General features: G+C 37.4%; 1 protein-coding gene across 3 annotated transcripts in view; it reads right to left on the bottom strand.

Moving 5' to 3' along the window:
- The window catches only part of RAD23B (RAD23 homolog B, nucleotide excision repair protein), a 42,099-nt gene that overhangs the window by 6,152 nt on the left and 13,753 nt on the right, over positions 1–22,194 (bottom strand). For 2 of the 3 annotated variants that reach the window (XM_083816323.1, XM_083816324.1), the window contains exons 2-7: positions 18,194–18,275; positions 15,250–15,329; positions 12,935–13,182; positions 9,555–9,610; positions 5,598–5,725; positions 332–455 (exon numbers count right to left, since the gene is read on the bottom strand). In XM_083816323.1, the coding sequence (XP_083672449.1) occupies positions 332–455; positions 5,598–5,725; positions 9,555–9,610; positions 12,935–13,182; positions 15,250–15,329; positions 18,194–18,275 (718 nt within the window). Of the gene's footprint in view, positions 1–331; positions 456–5,597; positions 5,726–9,554; positions 9,611–12,934; positions 13,183–15,249; positions 15,330–16,422; positions 16,676–18,193; positions 18,276–22,194 lie in introns of those variants that run through there. The other variant, XM_083816325.1, reaches the window with a different exon arrangement.

Raw genomic sequence — 22,194 nt, 5'->3', positions numbered from 1 at the left:
GTGCACAGGGAAACACAAAAGTAGGAAGCTAGAACTTAAGTGGGAGAAAGTACAACTGCCCCCACATTTGTGGTCTTACATTTAAACCTAAGATACTGAATTGAAGGAACGGTGCAAGATCACTGCACTATTAGACATTTCATGTGTTATTCCAGATATATTCACATATAAAAAGCCATCTGTTCTAAGCAAGTACCACACTTAACGAAATTTTCATGTTACAGTTCTTATCCAATTCACTTTAATCAGTCCATGGAACTTAAATTCACTGAAACACAAAGTGCTTAAATGCATATGGTTATCACATCCACTCAGATATAATCTTTCTTACCTCCTAATGAACTAGCAGTTGTAGGTATAGTTGCTACGGCTGCTGCCACAGCTGGAGACTGAGAGGAACCAGTGCTCGCTGCTTGAGGGGGTTCAGCCACAGCCTGATTATCTCCAGGTATACCCTAAAGCCACAGTTGACATTATTACCTACAGAACGCTAAAAAATATTTGGTTTACTGCATGTATTATTTACTCTTTAGAACAAAGCGAAAATGTTAATGTTTTCACTGCAAATACAACGCGAGATGCTGTGACAGGTGCATTTACAGGTGGAAGAGGATACTGTGACAAGAATGATTTATTTTTGACAATGAAAATATGTGGTTTGTATAGCTAGCTGGTAAAGCATGTAATGCATCAGTTTAAAAGCACATTCAAGTCGGTAAACAAATACTTGCTTTGAATTGTGTTCCCAAGTATTTGACATAAGTAGAAAAGTTTATTTTCATAACACCATGACATATTATAACACTGCATTTAGTTAAAGTTACATTACAGCAACAGAATCATAGTACACAATGCTAGCTGAGATTATAGCCACATAGTTGATCCATTTTTCTGGCAAGATATTAAGGAGAGATAAGATCATAGCTCTCTGAACCTCTTTTTTCAACTGAACAGCTTGACGGTTGTCATTTACTCTATCTTATGTGTGAAAAGGACGTCAGGTTATCAAACTTCCAGCAGTAAAGAGAAATAGTTAATTTGTATTTTGTTTAGTTTGCTGTACGCAAACAGCATTACCTATTTATGAATTGCTCAAGGCAATGAACCTAATAAATCTAGAAATGACAAATTATACTACATTAGAATGCAGGTTATGCAGCCCAGACAGACCTTACCCTACTACCTTTGTCCTACAAGGAAACCCTTACCACCCTAACCATGCTCTTGTCACTGAATTCCTGCACCAAATTTGCCCTTTCCATCCTCCTCCCTGCAGCCTACAAACTACCTTTGTGCCCTTCTTCAGAGCAACCTCTTGCACCTTAGTGTGTGATAGACACGTAGAAAGATTCCTATATGACTACAGCCTTGTTGTACAGGTAAGGGGAATTGCCAGAGAGGAACCCAAAAGAGGCACACTCCAAAGAGCAGTAAACCTCCTTACACACAGAGAGAATCAACTGGTGAAGTTATGTTAAACCCAACCCCAAAGGGACAAGACTATACAAGATCTTTTACCTCAAAGCACTGAAATTCCAGGGCACAAAAAATTGAGAACAGTCTGGGAAGGCAACAGCACTGGTGTAACAGAACATATTTCACCTAACGCAAAGGAAAAAAAGCACCCTTCCATTTGGGAACAGCTAGACATAAGGAATAGGGAGGGTGGAAAAAAAACACAGAATATTAGTGGTACTGTTTTTGACTGGGATGGAGTTAATTTCTTCACTGTAGTTGTATGAGTCTACATTTTGCGTCTGTAAATATTGTTGATAACACACTGATGTTTTTAGTTGCTGCAGAGCAGTGTTTGCACAGAGCTAACGACTTTTCAGTTTCTCACACCACCCTGCCAGCGAGGAGGCTGGGGGTGCACACGGATCTGCGAGGGGACACAGCCATCGGACCCTGCCTGCCCAAAAGGATATTCCATACCACATGGTGCTATGCTCAATAATAGAAGATTTGGGAGAAGAGTAAGAAAGAGAAGATGTTCAGAGTTACAGCATATGTCTTCCCAAATAAACTTTATACGTAATGAAGCTTTCCTGGAAACAAATAAACATCTGCCTGTTGATGGGAAGCGGTGAATGAATTCCTAGTTCTGTTTCACTTGTGCAAGCAGCTTTTGCTTCACCTATTAAACTGTCTTTATCTCATCCCACAAGTGTTCTCATTTTTACTATTCTGATTCTCTTCTCCATCCCGCTGTGGGGAAGTGAGCAAGCGAACTCATGGTGCTTAGCTGCCTACCAGGGTTAAACCACCACATCACTGTAACCAGACAAATAAGAGGTTAGGTAAACCTACCATAGAAGTCAGTGGTAGGTAATGTAGATTGAAAATTCTGCTGTAACATGTGTTCTTCACATGATACGTTCATTGCTGTAGCTGAACAAAAGGGACAAATATGCAGATAATATAAAGGCCACATCTAAACAGGTAGAACTGCACAGTGTTCCAGGAAAAACCTTGCCTTATCTAAAGAAGCACATCAAGATATAAGCCAACTAACACACTGAGTCCATATTTAAGTCCACTTTAAGTCCACATTTAAGTCCACATTTAAGCCACTTGGTGTAATGAATGCATTTTTTCCAGTCACACACTTTATTACCTTTGTCTGTCTTGATCACCTTGCTACACTTCCATCCTTCCACGGAGGGGGGAGAAAATTACATTCATGACATGATTTGTAACTCTCTCTTTTAGCACTGCTTTACAGAGCACTGCATAAATACCTTTTCACATCAAATCAGTTATTTCTAGGAATCCAAACATAATGTATAAACTATTGTATGATGGAGTACGTAGTGACAGGACAAGGGGTAACATTTTTAAACTAAAAGAGGGCAGATTTAGATTAGACATTAGGAAGAAATTCTTTGCCATAAGGATGGTAAGGCAGTGGAACAGATTGCCCTGAGAAGTGGCGGATGCTCCATCTCTGGACGTAGAAGTGTTGAAATCCAAGTGGTATGTGGCTCTAGGCAACCTGGTCTAGTGGGAGGTGTCCCAGCCCATGGCAGAGGGTGTGGAACCAGATAATTTTTGAGGTCCCTTCCAACCCAAACCATTCTATGGCTCCATGATTCTATGAATTTGGGATCAATCTCCTGAAACTGCAGGTTCACTTCATGTATTCACAGGCTTATGTAGTCATTGCAATCTGTATCCATACCAAACAGCAGATGTTTGTTTAAACTTTAAGGCTGCTCTCAAATAGAAGCACTATGGAAACTACTCTAACCAAATTTACTTAGAGAATTTATCATTTTGAACATTTTCTCAACTCTTTAATACAATCTTGAAGTCTAACTACCCAAAAAAAACGAGACTATGTATGATGGTACTCAGATGAGACTAGTGAGATGTATGCACCTGGTTTATTCAGCTATACAAAACATAATAAATCAATTCACATAAAATCAATTCACATAAAATTAATCAATTTATCATCATTCATTTTAATCAATTTATTATGGTATTAATTCACATAAAATTAATTTGGAATGTAAACAGTGCTTGGACTGTGAGAAGGGCATTTTTGCCTTACGGTGGATTTAATCTGTTTACAGTTTAAATAAGCACTGGAGCAGTTTTTTAGCTGACATTTTTCACCACAGGGGCACATAATAACCACATCAGGCCCAGCCCAAGGAATATACACATTCCCAAACAAAGAGGTTGCAACCAATGGTCTGATGGTTGGATGAAAGACAGAACTCCTTCCTAATTAAGGATTAGGAAATCCTTGGGTCAAAACCAGATTTGAATCTAAACGCCTCCCAAAGACGCGTCTGAGGCATAAGAAACAGTGTTTTGGAACTGGAACCTCCAACAAACACAGCTGAGGCATATAGGATTACAGAGAATCTAGATCCTCAGCCATGAAAACTGAACAGCTTGTCATCTGAATTACTGACAGCAAGTGGAATCTTCAGTGCTAATCTAGGGAACAGCTACAGTTTAAGCACTGATACTCTCTTGACCTTTTCTTTCCAACAGTTTACAGGCACACCTTTCATACCGACTCTTTAAAGCAGGATAGTGGAATACACTTAAGAGCTCAAATTCCTAACGCTACTCTGCAAAGTATCTAAAAGATAAGACTGATGATTGTTTGGAGTCTGATAAAATATGAGATCAAAGAGCTGTGCCATCAGTGGACCACTACCAACTAAAGAAAAGCCTTCTTGATGCAGGAGGATGGTAAGGAATATGTTTAGATCAGACTAAGAACAATCTAAAAGACTTTTTGCAGCAACAGTGTTTTTCTAGGAGGAAAAGAGAAGTATGTCCACTAATATGTTCTCTAAGAGCAAAACTCCTTCTCCCTACTCCTTTTTCCAACTGCTAGAAGAAGAATGAAGAGAACATATTTTCAGTAAGGGATAACATGAAACAGGAAGGGATCAGTTTGTGTTAACAGGAAGACTCATTTTAAATGTAAGGACCTACTGAAAAAGAGTTGAACTGCTGAGTACAAGCAGACCTAATCAGTTTGGTAGACATGCCATGCATTGAAATTCATTGCAAGGATGCTCTGTTTCTGTTCAGGGCTTTCTGAACAGGAATAAGCTAGAGCACGGAAATACCATTCTGACTGTAAAGGCACTACAGCATACACAACAGGGGCATGCACAGCAAATGCAACACTTCTAGGAGGCACTGGATTTATGCACTGACCAAATACACAATGAACGTACAGTAAAACCAACACTTGTAAAGCATGAAGAACAAATATTTGAGATATTCAGGCGAACAGCAGCTGGACTGGTATTTGCCCTCAGGGCAACACAATATTCATCACCTTTGTTTGGCCCAATACCTCACGAGAACTTGACTGTCTACAACCATGTACTCACAGTTTTTAAATGGGCAACAAACATTTTGGGTTACAAAGTCTTGGCATCATTAATGTGAGTAGCAGCCATGCTGGTGATGTGTAGTTATAACTATTCAAGAAAAAATTCATTTACAAAATAGAAGCTTTACAAGAGGTCAGGATATCAGCTTTCCTATCAGTCTATCTCATATTCTGTTCAAGGTATTTGAAGGGTTCATTTCACCCTTGAAACTATGTCTGTAAAACAAGAAATTGTTTCTTGTCCAGAATGCTGCTTAAATTAAAACACCAGTTAAAAACTGAGCACACTTAAAAAAAAAAAAAAAAGAAAAAAACGCCTCGTGAATCTATTTGCAGAATACATTAATATAAACATTGTGCATGATTAGTAAGAACGATAAACATGAATTTTTAAGATGCCCTTTTGAAGTTACATACACTAACACAAAAATACAGCTAGTGCTGTCACTAATATGTCACAACAATCACTTCTTGAGCCAGTCATTAGCAGTTACAACTATCACTGAAATTGGGCATACTTTACGGATATAACCACAACAATCAACACAGAATAAAAAGAAGTAGTGATAAATGTAGCTAAAGACAACTTCATTATTTCCTATAGCAGCACATTATGATCCTGAAAAACAATATTCAAAATAACAAGTACATCAAAGTTAAAATTCTCATTTAATGAGGACAAACTAAACAATGAAAGAGCAGAGTACACATGAAATAAACTACTCACCATTAAAAGGTACTCCACCGCTCTGTCAGGATTGTTGAAGCTGGCTCTCAATGCTGCAATTACTTGCTCTCGTTCATAGCCCATTGACATGATTTCAGTCACCATATTCTCATAGGACTGACCTGTCACTAGAAGTAACATGATTACCATTTTAAGGGAATAAGGCAAAAGAAAAGCACAAAAAAGTTTCAGTGGAGAAATGTCACTTCTACCCAAATCTGAGTCACTCAATGAAGAGTAAAGAACACCTTGTATTAACCTTGCCATGGCTCTGTGGCTTTAACTCCAAATATATTCTGGTGGTTTCATTATGCATTTGATTGGAACAGTAGACTTCCAAGGTAATGAACGCACTGTGAAATACTATTAAAAAAAAGCAGAACTTTTTACACTTTTGTGTTCATAGTTGAGATTATATTCCCTTTCTATGCTGTTCAATCCTTACAGCTACCATTCCATTCCTGATGTAATTAAGAAAAGTCTCCTGCAGTGTAAGCTTGGAAATCAGGCTTTCTAGCCAGAAAGCTGCTTGTCAAACTCTAGCCATTGAGAGGTTCCCAGATAAAGCATTTACACTAAGCTATGATTAGAAAGATGACAAAAACTTACAACCAAGTTATAACAGCCTATTGTCTATGCGCTGGTGACAACAAGCAAAGTAATTTAATCAACTTAACATGAACCAAATCAAGTCAGGCAGAAGACTGGAAGTTACGTCTAGAAGAATCTCTCAACCTAGTGAGGATTAAGGAGAACTATCTAAACTAATGTATATTTGACTAGATATCCATTACACCAAATTCCCCACCTTCTGGTTATAAACGGACTAAAACTGGACCATACCTGCAGACATCAAGAAAAAAAGGTACACATATTATATATGGATGATTCGAGGAGAGATGATTACTGTACTAATGGTATCATAGGTAAAATGAGTTTTTAATAAAACACATTTTCTTATGTTAAAAGCAGACGGCAGGTTTTTAAAAAAATCAAAAACACCAATGAAAAATTACCATATTCTGAATTGCAGCTGAGCAACATTTTAAAGGCTACTTCCCACACAAAGCTGAAAAAAATGAAAGGGAAAAAAAAAGGAAAAAAAAAAAGAAATCCGGGAACTAAAATACCAGTTCCTTCCCCAGCTAAAAATATTACTGATTTTAGCGGAACACTACTATTGACTTTGTAAACTTACTGTAAACTTACTTTGTAAACTTGAGTTACTTGGAGGAAAAGGATACAATTAACAGTAACCATAAAAAACAACAGATTATAAAAATGTAGAGGAAACAAATGCTACTCTACTAAGACCACTAAGTCACAATTAGAAGAACCAAAGAATATCTCATGTTTTATACCATGAGGGAGAAGTTGTTCAACTCAACCCAAGAGTAGCACAAGCGCATTGCTTGTTTTCATTTAAGAATACTTCTGAATAATCAGTGGATGTATGACTGAGGGCAATATACTCAAGAACAAATAATAAAACAGCTCTAGCTTAAAGATACTTGTGCATTACCCATTAAGATAAATAAGGAATTGACATCCCTTGGCTAATCTAAGTTCTTACTGCTCAGACTTCAAAATAATAGTATCAATCTGAGTTTAAGGAATGGTATGTACTTGTGTTTACACAAAACTACAAGTTCAGACATTTTACACCTTCACTTTTTCAAAGAAATAAGCAGTTATGCAAACTTTGCTCTAAAGATACATATTACTGCACATATCTTCAGAGAAGCAAAAAAAAAAAAATCAAAATCACTGTACTGGAACAATAGTTGCTTTGACTAACATTCTGCTCATGTTTTCCAGCATACTACCAGTTTACCTTTACTGTTGATAATGAACTAATGAAGGTCACACAGGTTATCTTTTGATCTAATTAGTCACTTCTTAAACATTTCTGTTTCTGTAGTGCTTTTTCAATACAGGCTATGTAAAGACCAGAACAGTATGATAGATTTTGTACAGAAAAAAAAAAAAGCAAAAAGCAAACAGAAGTACTGTGTATCTAGACACGTACTCCATACACAGTCTACTTACACAAGTGCTAAAGATCAAGAGTAATTCAGGAATTGCACATCAGCCGTATCATGATATAGTCACATCTCTTTCTACATAGTGTTAACTAAGGATGTTCGTGAGGTCAGTTCTGAACTGTTTCTGCTCTTTGCTTCTGTTTTTCAAATAACATGTTAAAGTTGGATTAACTTTGAAATCCAATTCATTATGCTCCCCAAAATAATTCTTGTTCAATGCCCTAAAGAAAACTCAGGCTGCTCCTGTAAAAGGGATGGTTGCACAGAACTGCAGGACATGCAGATCTTTCTGTAACACACAAACCCACACTGATTTCCAGTCAGCCTTTATGTCTGAAAACAAAAGTGATTCAACAGAAAACAACTCCTGTTTTTAAAGTGAAGTCAATTATGTTCAGACAATGTAACTGAGAAGTGACAGTAAGAACACGTGTAGGATTCCACTTAGGATGCAAAAACATACTACAGGAATTTGTGCAAGCAAGTTCCTTTTAAAACAGTTTCTAAAGAAAAGGAAGCAGAGAGCTCATGCCTATTGCTTTTGAAAATGTTTTGGCATATAACCCTTCCAGTACACTCAGCCAGAAAATTACACACAATGCCCGGTATTTCCAAAATGTTAGGGACATGGGTTAACTACACTAGAAACTAAGCAAAGAACTAAGCAAAGAACTTGCACATAAATTAGGTAAGTGACGTGTTCTCCTTCTGCTACGCTAAAAAAAAAAAATTGGTCAGCTCCGAAGATAACTGAATGAAGACCATCGGTTTAATTTAACTTGTTGGTCATTATTGTTTATGGCAACATTTATGATGACCACATCTCTGCCATTAAGGTAAAATGAATGTTTAAAGAAGCCTGCAGCACCTTTGGTACCAGTAGTAACTCTTAGAATGTAACAAAACTCAAGTGTTTGTTTCCTACAGTAACTATCACCTATTTCAGCTCACACAGTTCTTCAGTCTTGAACAGCCGTAACACAAGACTCTAATCTGCAGTTAGACAGACTAAACCTGGTGGCTACCACCAGTACAGGTTAAACAATACTTGCTCCTAAATCAACTCTTTTTTACAACATCTGCCTACACAGCATCCACACTGCTACACAAAAATGTAAGTGAAACTTTCTTTGACTAGTTTAACTTTTTGTACTAGGATGCTGCTTAATGTTTACAGTGAAAGACAAAATGAAAAAAAAAATCTACCCTCCTCTTTATTTCTGTGTCTTAACTTGATACGCTCTAAAAAAATCTCTAAAAATTTAAGTAAGTAGTAAGGAGCGTGTGGGTTTGTCTAGAAATTTCCTATCTACCAAAGTAAGCATAAGTGAGCTGCAGAAATTTCTTCTGTTTTTATGCTGTTTATTCCACTAAGAAACAAAGACATTTAAACCGTCAAAGAAAAGTGAACTAAATGTAAGTATACAGAGACATTCACTCCTCAGCCCACAGAGAGGCAGGTAAATTCATCTAGTGTAAATGTATCAAGTATAGACTTTGAAAATACTGTCAAAGCTAAAACAAGCAAATTATAAAGGCAGCCATTTTATCAGCCGTTTTATCAGACCTGCTCAATGGGAAGCAAAGGTAAAAAGAAAAGCATATACATATTTACGTCCACTGTTTTACCCATGCCACTGCAAACTGAATAGTTAGAAGAGAAATTATGGGAAAAAAAAAAGGAATGGTAAGGATCTTCCTCTTACACAATAAAAATATATGAAGTGAAATATTCTTCAGTAAAGAATTCTCGATGCTGGTTCTAAGATATTAACTTCAATTCTTAAAGAAGCGTACTTCGATTATAACTTTAACAATGACAGATACAGAAGAGAATGTCAATATCTGCTAATCCGTCATTTGTTTCTGCTGCACCAAAATAATGTCTACATTAAAAAAACACTCCACTTACCAAGTGCACTTATAGCATCCTCAAAAAGATTTGATCGAGATGTATCACCTGTTGTACTGTAAGATGAAGACAAGTGCAATGGTAATTACAAAACTTTGGAAAACTTCCTATTTTTCAAAAATAGCAGCAGCAGCTGTAACTCTAAGTGGCCCCTTTTGTTTTTTCTTTAAAAAAACAACCAAAGAAAAAAAAAACAGGCTTTCCAAAGATCTCTCTCTTGGACTTATAGTGAGACAAGGTTTTGCAAACTTACAATACTACCATTTTTAATACTTAAAGACCAACCTCCCCCCTCTATTCCCCAATATTTTGGCTCTTACCCATCTGTTCAGGGATTAGCCATCTGTTTGCTTGAATACTTCAAAGGGTGGGAGAACACTGTGGATTTTTCAAAAGTACACAGCAGTCTCGTTAACTGCTTCCCCTTAGTCACTGGTGTAATTCAGTCTGACCTCAATGAGTACCCAAGAAGGTCAGCGGGAAGCATTAATTAAAATCTCAGTATCCCACTTTTCCAATAAAATAAACTGCTAATATTTGCAATCATTCTTTTTCAGGTTATCAAAGTAGTTATGTTACAGGATAAAAGACTCACCAAGGAGCACAGATGCACAACAGAAGGCTGAGGAACCCCAATAGCCTAGTCAGAGCCAAGGGAGCCCCTGTCCTGGCTCCTGACAGGGCTACAAGCTGAAGCTGATCAGCCCCATGGACTGAGGGTGACACCCTCAACGGGTCAGCAGGAGAGGAGAGGCTCTCCAGGTCTCCTTACAGACCCAGGGCATTGCTACTTACAGCATGATGGGACACACGGATTGCCAGGAAAAGGGTTTGGAGATTGTGCAAGACTTATTATGGATTATCTAGGAGAAGAGCAAAAGGCAGGGGAAGGGAAGTATCAAGGCACTCTGTGGATGAGAACTATGTGGGGAAAAAAAGAGGGAAGAAAGGATTAAAAATGGTCAGTCACATGTAAACAGCACTTGACTGGCCATGCCCTGCATCTGATCACCAGTCTGTTCTACCTCCTAATTAAACTCTATTTTTAACATTTTTTCATGATTAGGAGTGTCTGTCCTTGGTGCATGTGTGTGTATGGAGGTCTAAATGCCAGTCACTGAAGAAGGAGCTACAGGGGCCCACATGCCTGGGATGTTGGCAAATGAAGAGACTGAAGTGCATGCGTACTGTGTGGATGCCTATGCACATCTGTGTGCATTCACCAGTGAATGTCAAGCCCGATAAGCTGGTGAGCCGGCTAAGAAGCTTGAGAGCTAGGTATGGAAGGGCTGCGACTCAGAGTCAGCTGCTGAAGGGCCTGTAATGTCCAGGGGTCAGCTACAGGTACAGTCACAGGCCTCAACCAGCCAGCGGAGAGATCTATTTGTTCATGTCTTTATGCATGAGGCAACTGGGCAACCAGGCGATCTAGAGACCAGCTACATGGTATAACACATGTCTACAGACAGTTCCTGCATGGACACACCATGCACACATGTGCATGTGTACATGTGTACAAAGTGAGCATGAATATCAGCAGCTGGACTTAGGTTGCAGACCTCAGGTGGTTGCATGCAAAAATACTAACTGGGGAGGCTGGGAGATCTAGGGTCCAGCTACTGGAATAGACTGAGGCCAGTTACTGGATGGATTCGTATTCTACATATGTATGCATGCATGTATTTTCCACTAGTGAGCTCCACCCTTGAGCAGCCAGATGGGAACAGTATACCTCTACTGGGACTACGTGCTTGATCTCGATACTTCATGGACCTGGGGACATGGAGCTGCAGCAGCCTCACATCTATCAGGCTACCAGAGCTGGCAACTCCTAACAACAGCTAGTGAGAGATCATCAGATTAACCTGAATCAGTCTGCAGAAGATGCCATTAAAAATCTGACAAGGCACATAGATGCATTTTTTTGGTGAGAAAAAAATCATTCTAGCTAGAATGCTTAACGAGTATCTATCGCCAGTAAGACTTAGGACAACTAAAAAAGATCAAAGGCAAAAGAAGACACCAGCTTGCCCAGCCAAGGGTCAAAAAAAACTTCACCAGTGTAGGTAATTTAACTTCTAAAGCAAATCAAAAACAAAAAGTAGTCAGAAAAATCCAGGGAGGTGATAACTACAGTGTATTTGTCAGATTACTCTGTTGCTTTCTTTTATATCTTTACACTGAGACTGCCTTACCGCATGCAGGTTTTACAACACTGCGGTCTCTACATGAAAGATCTGGAAAGGTGTTCCAGTTCTAAAGATTTAATTTAATCTTTGAACCCACTGAACAAACTGAGCAGCAAAAATCCCACTTGTTAACATTAAAACTTTTAAGTTATTCTATTGACAACTGAGGTTTCATTTGTATCCCACATTAAAAAGATGTCCATTTCTCAGAATTACAAAATTAAACCAACAGTTAATATATTTAGTGTAAGAAATCTGTGCTGAGATTTTCAAGATACTTGCCAATTGCAAATTTTGTTTCCTCATCACCAAATCAAATAAATATTTGATGGTATTTAAATACCACCATTTCAAAAATTAATGTCTTGTGCAATAGCACTCACATAAATAATATACAAATAATTGCAAGCCAGTGTATGAAAAATGAAGACCTGATGTTATGCAGTAATTCGAGGGCCATTAGGTTATAGTTAACAACATTTTTATCCCATGCAATGCTTAAGCAATTTTAGGTGAGCAAAGCCAGAAGTATAGGACAGGAACGTAACCTCTAACTCACACTTGATTTTCTTGAATGTTGAGAATTGAGGTTAAAAGCTATTCCAACTCCCACAACTATCTGCAGATGGGCCAAGTATTGTTCAGAATGAATGAGTTTGTGGATTTAATATATTACATGATCAAGAGCAATACTATAGCCTACATTTTAGAAGGAAAAGCTCTTTCCAAAAATTAAGAGTCCTACAGCAACACAGAACTTAGTAGCATGGTTCAAAGCTAACCAGTATGATTGAAAACACAGCCAGAGGTCTATGAACAAGACAGGACACACTTCTTTTAAGAGCTTTGCTAACAGTAGCTCCCCACACTGGGGAGTATCAATCTGAAAGAAAATCTGGGCCACAGTAACTCTGAAATGCCTAAAGGGAGCATAAGCCCTGTGTCATTAAACTCCCCACTCCACAGATTTAGTCAAAAGTCCACATTCCCACACAAAAAGGTACAAGGGGAAAGGGGTACACACTACAGTCAGTAATATTGTACTTTAGTCAGAGACTGGAGTTAAAAAGAAAAAATTATGCAGAACAGAAAAAATGACTGGACTAACACTGCAATGGAAAATTCAACTTAAAGCCAAAACTAGAAGCAACAGAAATGGACACAGAAGCCAAACTGAAAGCTCATTCATACCTGTCATTTGGTGATGGGCTGACAGCAGCTGGTGCCTCAGGTGGTTTTTCTGCTGGCTTCTCGTCTTTAGGAGTACTCACAGGTGCAGACTCACAAGCAACTGCAGCTGGTGCTGGAGTGGTAGGGACAGGAGCTGGCACAGGAGCAGCTACAGGGGTTGGTGCAGGGACTGGTGTGGGAGCTGCACTTGTCAAGCTGACAGTGGCAGTAGAATTTGACTGCTGAGTTGCTGTTGCTGCTGCTTTGGGCTATTGGAGGACAACAGAATTCAGACACAGCACAAAACTCCTAAACCAATGCTTTCTATAGTCAATACATTGATTAAGTTCTGTTAAGACCATTTGTGCTTGACATTGCTGCCTCAACAAGTATAACGTTAAAATATTCCAACATATCAACTATAGTGCCCCTTATTGTGTTTAAACAGGCAACTGGTAGTGCCACCCAAGTGCTTACTCAGATACCTAAGTATTCACACTGTTTGCATATGATGTGAAATGCAAAGATAAGGTCTAAATATTTATAGACTGCAATACTCCAAATATGAAAACAATATTGTGTTTTATAAAAGTGCATTTTCAGATGAAACTAAAACAGTTGTCAAGAGACTCTGGCAAGTGTAACAAGCGTAAGGTTTTCTCACCACTCACATTTGGAAAGAAGTGATAAAGGTAGAAATCACTTTTCATTGTAAATACTATTTTCTGAAACATGAGATGGTAAGAATTAAGGCTAACAGATTTAAACTGAACTTGAAACAAGTTTTACTTATGCTGTCTTTACATTTAAAGCATTACATAACATTTCACATGCTTGACTTCAGTAGTGACCACCAAAAATACAGCAGAATCAAGGGTTACTAGATCTACAGCAACAAATTTAGATTTGCAAAAGCTCACATATAACTGTGATTTAATCTTCATGCCTCACTACTGCAAATATGTAATAATCATACTAGATATAAATGATTGCAGCCCCTGGCCAAGTTATGGAATTAAGCTTTTGAAAACTGTATCAACTGTAGTCCCTTACCTACAAATACCCTTATGGACTGACACGGCTGAGCCACACTCCTGCCTAACCAAGAGGAACCGTTGAACTTTAGCGTAACACAACTACTTATTCAAGACAAATCACTTGCAGATAATGTTTTCTTAAACTAGGAAAAATGTATTTCCTCCTTATGTCTGAAAGGAGAGTTTGAGAATGAATAGCTTCCAACAGGGCAGACATGGTAAACATGATTTTAACAAGTATTCATAGAAAAAAAAAGAAAAAAAGCTCAAATGTAAATAGTTCTGAGTATCCGAAAAGGTTTGCAGTTGTGCTTATGCAACAGACAACTCTTGTACAGAACAGACTCAAAAGTAGGAAAAATGAACTTAAAGACTTAACAAAAGGACCACAATACTGAAGAACTGTCCAAGTCCAAAATACAGGTCCTTTGATATGACAAGGTATTGGATTTAGCAATTTTTCATGGGATCTTTGTTTCTTACGCTATAAATAAAATGAAAGATGAACTCTGAAATCTTATCAATACCTCTTTGCTTCCACTGATAAATGCCTCTTCTCCCAGCAAACCAGACTAGAACATTTGTTTGCTCAGGAACAGTACAACAATAGTTGCATTCAAATTGAGAAGATAATGAGCCAGCACTGGACAGGAGTGAAGTGTTTTCACTTCACAGGAACATGGGTTTTCTTTGTTAGGAAGAAGACCTCTAACTCCAAAATTAACTTCGTATCTCAAGACTTAGATGAAGCCAGTTTTATTCAAATTCCAAATGTCTGGAATGCCTAGAAAATCAGTAGCTTGAGTAGAAATGCTTCAAATATGTGTCAGAATCATTCACTTCAATTTGCCATTGAGGTCCTTCAAAACTCCAAGATTTTTTGACATATGTTTTCTGTTAAGCCACTAGGTTTAAGCTGCTGAAAAGCAACAGGGCGAGACTGAAAGAAGTTCTGTACATTCAGTTTAGTAACAATCTAGCTTCCAGTCTTCCTTTTAAGCAAATCCCTGGAGGGATATCCCAGAGACAAGGAAGAAGGAATAGCAAAATCAAAGTCTGTCAGTGGAAAATATTTTCTTCAGTATAAACATTCAGAACAGAGCAGCAACAACAATCAACTTGGTTGCACAAGGTCTGAGAAGTAGTATTTCAAATCTATTCAAACAGTCATTTTACTGCTGACCAAAATTCTCAGATAACCACTATCCATTGGTTTCAAGGCATGTATAATCAATCACTCATCATAATGAAAAAAAAAAAGCGAATGCAATTCTGTTTTCAAAAATAAAGATTACTCACTTTTGTCACCATAACCACCACAAAGTTCTTCTCATCTATTTTGTATTCTTTAAGAGCAGTATCATCATTAAGAATTTTACCTGGCAAATAAATCAGATGCAAGTTCGTAACAGGTCATTCAACAGATTGTTATATGAGCTTGGTTTTCCCTTATAAAAACACACTTCCAAAAACACAGAAAAACAAGTCTTACGCAGGCTTATGAACACTAATAACTGTACAAAGTCTTCTGGCCATTAAGTTTTGGCAGTATAGCTCCTACTAATTTTCCTCCTATGATGTCCCCATACTAGTTAGATGGGAGACAGTCTTTCTATTTTGGTAGAAAGCCTGACACTTGCTCAAAGTGTTGAATATGCTTCAAGTCATTTAAAACATAAGTGTAAAATCTAGCTTTATTTAACTTTTAACACAGAGATACAAGTAATGCAAAGGAAAGATTTTAGCATACAATAAGCTGAACTGAGTAACTTATGCCTGCTTATACACTCTAGACATAATGAGAAAATTCCTGTCTGTTCTCTTCTGTTAGCACTTAAATTTAGAGAACTATTTATGGTTCCCTGCCACAGTGTAAGTTTATCTACTTGAGATAAGTTCGTGACTTCACAACTTTAAAAATGTATTCTTGAAAGAAGGCTAAAGCATTTGAAAAAGCTATGACTGTTCCACATCCTGCTACTTTGATAGAAGGATGAAAGACAATGATCAGATAAAACTACAAATCTTTTCTTCTTATACTACCACTTCTTACGCTTTATAAACAGAGATGGCACTGTGGCTATTTACCTCACTTCTACAAGAACTTAAGAATATATTAAACCACACAGGCATTTTGTAGAATAAGTTACTTCAAAGGAAATCCCACAAATCATAAAATAAAGTCTGTACCGCACTGAGTTTTAGAGCAGCTTATTCTACTACAAAGTTTTCAGAAAATATTTTATAGTTTTAATTGATTCATTTTCTGAGGAAGATTCCAAATTTTCTGAATTGATTCATTTTCCAAAGAAGTGCCAAAGATCACTTCCCATTTCAAGATTAAAATACACACCTTCAAAACCATCCTCAGTCATGGTGGAATATATCATTTAACTTTAACTAGTAGGAGACATCCTTATACTGATGATTGCAAGGAAAACAAGAAATGTACACAAATATTATGGCACTTACAACACAAATTAGGTGGTACTGTCCTAGTCCCCAGTGGTTTTATCTTGGCCTTTCAGGTCAAATAATCAAGAATGTATTATATATACTGTAGTAGTAATAATGCATGTAGCAGGTGGTGTGGCATCTGACTCACAACCTACACAGGCTTATTTCCACTTTTCTGCTGTATAAGCACTTTGGGGAAGGAGCTTGCACAACACATATTTGCAGACATCCTATCTTCTCTGGACACGCTGCTCTCAGGGTTTCTAGACTGATATAGATGACAACACAAGAGATTACTAATCACTGCTGACTAGCAGTAACTTTTTTTTTCTTTCTTTTTTTTTTTTAATAAGAAACCATTTTAGTTAAAAATGGGGTATTTCTTATCAGGTTCAGCTGGGATATCACTTTACCAAAGTACGAAACTTCTGAAGTTCATTTTAATCCATGTAAAAATATCACCATTGCACCCCTGTTGTATCTCTTGTCCAAGATAAAAAATAAAATTCATCTTTGAGGAGCAAAGACAGGGTTCTGAAAATATGAGAGAACCATTACTAAGAGTACACTTCAATTTTAAATCTTGTTTTTTATATTTTCTACTGCTTGTGGATTATACAATGCTGCAGATGAATTCTGGCTTTTGAAAATATGCAAACCACATTGTATTATCTTACGCAATCCCTGATTTTTTTTTAATCACAAAATACTAACAATGTCATACAATTATATATATCACATGAGGCCTTCTACCTTGTTCATGTGTCTTTATTATATATGTGACTGTCACGCTCACGTTCTTGATGTGCATTCTCTTCACTCAAGGCCAAGGGACAAAATTTGCTAAGAAACATAGTTGTAGGAAGCCCTTCAAACAAGTAGAGACTCTGGACTCATCTTATGATTTTCATCTTTCTACCACGATGAGTGTCTTTATCTTACTAAAAGTGGAAAGCCAGTACTGCTTACAAAGCAGAAAGCTGGAAAAGTAGACCACCAAAATTTCTTTCAACCGTGACTTGAGAGGAAAAAGCAGTAGAAGCGTGAGTCGTGGGATGGAATGTTGATATGAAGTGAAAACAAAATCCGTCTCTATGTATTAGTAACAGAACAGACCAGTCAGGTAGAAGATGACAGAAAAATATTACCACAAAATTTCACCAATTATGTGAATTATATATATATATTATATTATATATATATTATATATATATTATTATGTATTAGTACAAACCTAGTAATTTCATGTCTCTATCTGACATTAGCCTGCTTTTTGCTATTACATAATACATGTTTTTAGTGACAATTTAGAAGTATTACAAATTGCAGAAACAAAGGTACTTGTAATTAAAAGACATGGGTTTGGTAGTGGGTGTCTGTTGTCAATCTACAAGAAATAATCTATTAAACTGTCTGAGGTACAGGGAGGAATGCTTCAGGTATATACACAAAATAAACTGAATAAAAGAAAAGAGTTAACCCATAACAGAAAATGCTATCTGCTTAAATATGTTTTTTTTACAGCACCCAAGACTAAAACTGTTAGTGTATTATGCTATGAGAGCACAAATAACAACAGAAACACAGAATTAAAACCCCAAAAAATCTGATATAAGATTGAGAGCTCCCCTTGACAATGAGGTTTGTTGCTGGTTTTCTTTTTGATTAAACTTGTTTGCCTTTCAGAATTTAACATATTTAGAAGATTTAACATTCAAATCAAAGTCAAAGAAGAACAGAAAAAATATGGTAGGTTCAGATACAACATCTTGAAAATATCTATTACCTGCATAAATTAGTTTTTGGCCAGCTACTGGAAAAGCATCTTTCCCCCTTTCTGATTCAATCTTCTCTTTCAGCGCCTTTACCTAAAGCACAGAAACAGTCTTGTTGAAAAAAAAAGTTGCTTTACAACAAAAACTTTAAGTACACTTTGTTCTTAAGCTTTTACTACTAAATAGTAGTTTTCAGTCATATATTGATTATTCACTTGAAGTACATCAGTCTTTCAAAGATGTCAGCACAAAGCTTCCCAGTGCAATATGTACCCTCCACAAATACTCTAATTCAAATACGAAGATGAGAGACAACTCATTTATCCATTAAAATTCTTAAGTACAAGTCTATGACAGTAAGAAGTTGAGAAATCTGGGCAGAAAATACTTTTATCTTCTGACCCACTTCTCTTCCCTGTTCTTTTTCTGAATGTAGCGGTACACATACTATGCACAGCTAGAACTAATCTTTATCATAACGACTCTTCATGGAATGTCTGCTTTATTTAGTTAGTTAGTTAGTTAGTTTGTAAGGTCACCATGACATTTGATTTATCTTGCTGGAATCACATGAAACCTCGATAAGCAACAACTTGTGCAAATTGTCCGGTTGTTCATTTTACAGACATTGTTTTCAATTATTTCCCCTTCCCGGTAATACGTGGAGCTTTGCCTAACAAATTTAAGCCTACCCCAAAATCATTTTGCCCTATTTACTTGTTTATGCAGACCACTGCCATACAGCCTACACCTTCAGAGCACTGCAAACAACAGCTCAAATGACACATTTTTAGCTGTGATCAACCAGGGGGCCTGTGTTCTCCACAAAGACCTTGTAACAACATCCTGAGGAGACAAAGGTTGTTCTTGTAGAAGAGCGTCTGTAGCAACACATTTGAAATCGTATTTTAATACCTATATCAAAACATTTATTGTTGCTTCTTGACAGACAGACGCTGCCAATCTATTATGAACTTAGTGATCCAAACTAACTCCACCTTCTAGAGCTTTCTTTTTCCTGCATATTCATAAGCTTTTTTTCATGCAATGCTTTGCTGTTGATAATGTATCTAGCAATTCCACCAGCTAAGCATGAGAAAATGTATTTGTCCTGTCAGCTGAGCTGGACTGGGAATTATTTGTATCACAGGTAGCTTCAGTACTATCATTGCTCTTAATTTTTAAAGCAGTAGCTCACTACTAGGGTGGCTTACATAGTAAATACACTGAAACAACATTTTAAGATGTTAAATGATAAGTATTTACTGAGACTCAAAAAGGCCAGCTTTTCAGCACAATTAAAACCTGTCATCCACTCGACATGCCAGCCGTATTTCCTGGTTTCCTATCATTCCTCTGTAAATAATGTAAATAACCTGTTTTATTTCTTCTTTTCCTTCATTGGTCTCCTCTCTTCTTCTCCCTCTTCCTCTCAGATTTTACTTCTGAAGTTTATTAATGGGTTAATTCTTTCACATTTTGGGTGTTTGGTCCAACAGAGATTGACAAAACTCGAACACTGACAAGAAACTGCATCTTTTCAACAGTAACAAGAAAATAAGAGCTTGCTTGCTTTACTATACTTCTTAACCCATCAAATGAGACCTGCAGAATATAAACCATTCTGTAATCCTGCACCTAGGTGATACAGGTGACTGAACCACTAGCCACAGAAGGATACAGAACACAAGCTAGACATTTGCTTTTCTACAGCAAAACAGCAGCTCACTGCTATCCATTAGTATTCAAGAAGGTCAAAGCATTAACTACTGTAATACTACTGATTTGCTGATAGCATCACCATTCTCTTGCACTTACTTGTACAAAAGTAGTTCTGTCCCTGGACTTAGATTTGTTTAATGGCTTAAGAAGATCATTTCCTTGAAAACTAAAAATATAAGTTGTGAATTCGTTCCCAATTGTTATTTAAAGCTGACAGTCACTCACCTTACAACACAACAATCTGCTTAGGCTGTGGATAAGCAATCAAGCATCTTTTCTAAATATTTTAAAGTATTAGGTTTTTTAGGCAATGCCAGTTAAGTTTCCTGCTCCCATCAGGGAAAACTATCTCCAAAACCATGCTGAAGACATGTTGTTTTAAATGCCTACGTTTTAACATAGTGCTTAACTATTCAAGTATTTAGGTACTTTTACGAATGACTCAAAGATGATATCTCAAAGCATTTCACTCAGTCACTATGTCTGCTACGGATATATAACAAATATTGTAATGTGATCAGCAAGTACTATGTATTTTGACAGAGAAAACTAAGGCTTTTTTCAAGTCCTCTGCACTCTATCCAGCTACTGTTTTCAGATGTCTCCTGGCTTTCTGGAAGTTTTTATTATTATTAATGTCGTGGCTATGGTCAGGACAAACTAAACACATTAACACACAATAATTGCACTGTGTTAAGGAGTTTGGGTATTTATTGCCTTTGTGAAATAGTGACTGTTAATACAACTAACAATACAAAGTTATACGCAAGCAGTTACCACTGCTTCCCCTTTGCTGTCTGACAGGAGTGGGGCTGTCAGTGGTCAGAAGGAGCAGAGCACTGAGTACGGTGATGCCACCTGCACGAGGTTGGAGTGTGGTTAACTCCAGCTGTGCAAGCTTAGCCTCAAGCATCCCTAGAGGTCCTCCACAGCCAGCTCTCACAGAATCACAGTGGTACACTGGGTAGGACAAAACAACGTGTTTGCTCCCCAAGTACAGAGGCACTCTGGCTAGAACCTGCCAATACAGTGGCTATGACTGGCTTCTTACAGGAATTAAAAAAAAAAAAAGAAAAAAGAAAAAAAAAAAAAAAGAAAGAAATCGAAGAGAGAAGGCTGTTACTGTTTCCAGTACAGGTCTCCTGTATTTTCTGTACTTGCTAAATATGTCAATCATTCTAGGAACACATAATATACTAAATTCAAACACGAATTACTTCAGACCTCTGACATTTCTCCAGCTGACAAACAGTTTACACAGACCTAAAACAAATTTAAGCTTAACATAGCTCAACTAATTTACAGTAATTTGCTAACTATATGCATACACACTGCCATTTGCAAAGGCAAGGAACATTAACTTAAGCTTCTCATTTAACTGGACATGCACTCTCGTCTAAAGCAAAACTTTTGCAATGCAAAGATATCTCATGTGGTATGTTGATTCACAGTAACTTGACACATCGTGAGCTCCACATTATAAATTAAGAAATTCTGGAATGTGGTTCAGGTTGTTCCTATTAAATTGGAAATATATACAAGTAACTTCCAGGTGATACATTTCCAAACACGGCAACTGTTTATAGAGAAGAGTAATTTATATAAGGGAAACCCTATTATATCTCAGATGAATTGACTTAAGAGATCATATCTTTTAAACGGAAAAAATAAATGAACTTTTATATTTAAGCCAGCTCCGAACTACCAGCTTGAATCGTAGAGTGATTTGGGTTGGATGGGACCTTTAAGGATCATCTAGTCAAAACTCCTGCCACAGGCAGGAATATCTTCCATTAGATCAGGCAGCCCAAAGGCCCATCCAACCTGACTCTGAACAATTCTAGTGATAGGGTGTCCACAACCTCTCTGGGCTACTGCCCACTGTCCTGTTCCAGAGTCTCATCACCCTCATAGTGAAATGTTTCTTCCTTATGTCCAGTCTAAATCTACCCTCTTTCAGTTTAAAACTCTTACCCCTTGTCCTGTTGCTACAGGCCCGGGTAAAAACTCTTTCTCAGTCTTTGTTAGAAGCCTTTAAGTATTGAAAGGCTGCAACAAGGTGTCCCTGGAGCCTTCTCTTCTCCATGCTGAAGAAAACCAACCCTCTCCACCTTTATTCACAGAAGAGGTGCTCCACTACTGTGAATGTTTTCACGGCCCTCCTCTGGACCCACACCAACATGAATTGTTTTCAGTGATGCTCAGTGCCAAGACAAGACACAAGTGGCACAAACCAAAACACAGGAGTTTCCCTCTGAACATCAGGAACGAATTTACTGTTGGGTGGTGG

Source organism: Anser anser (assembly GCF_964211835.1).
Source record: "Anser anser genome assembly, chromosome: Z".
Lineage (NCBI taxonomy): Eukaryota > Metazoa > Chordata > Aves > Anseriformes > Anatidae > Anser > Anser anser.
The sequence above is the reverse complement of the archived record's forward strand: the minus strand, read 5'-3'. Positions and strand labels throughout refer to the sequence as shown.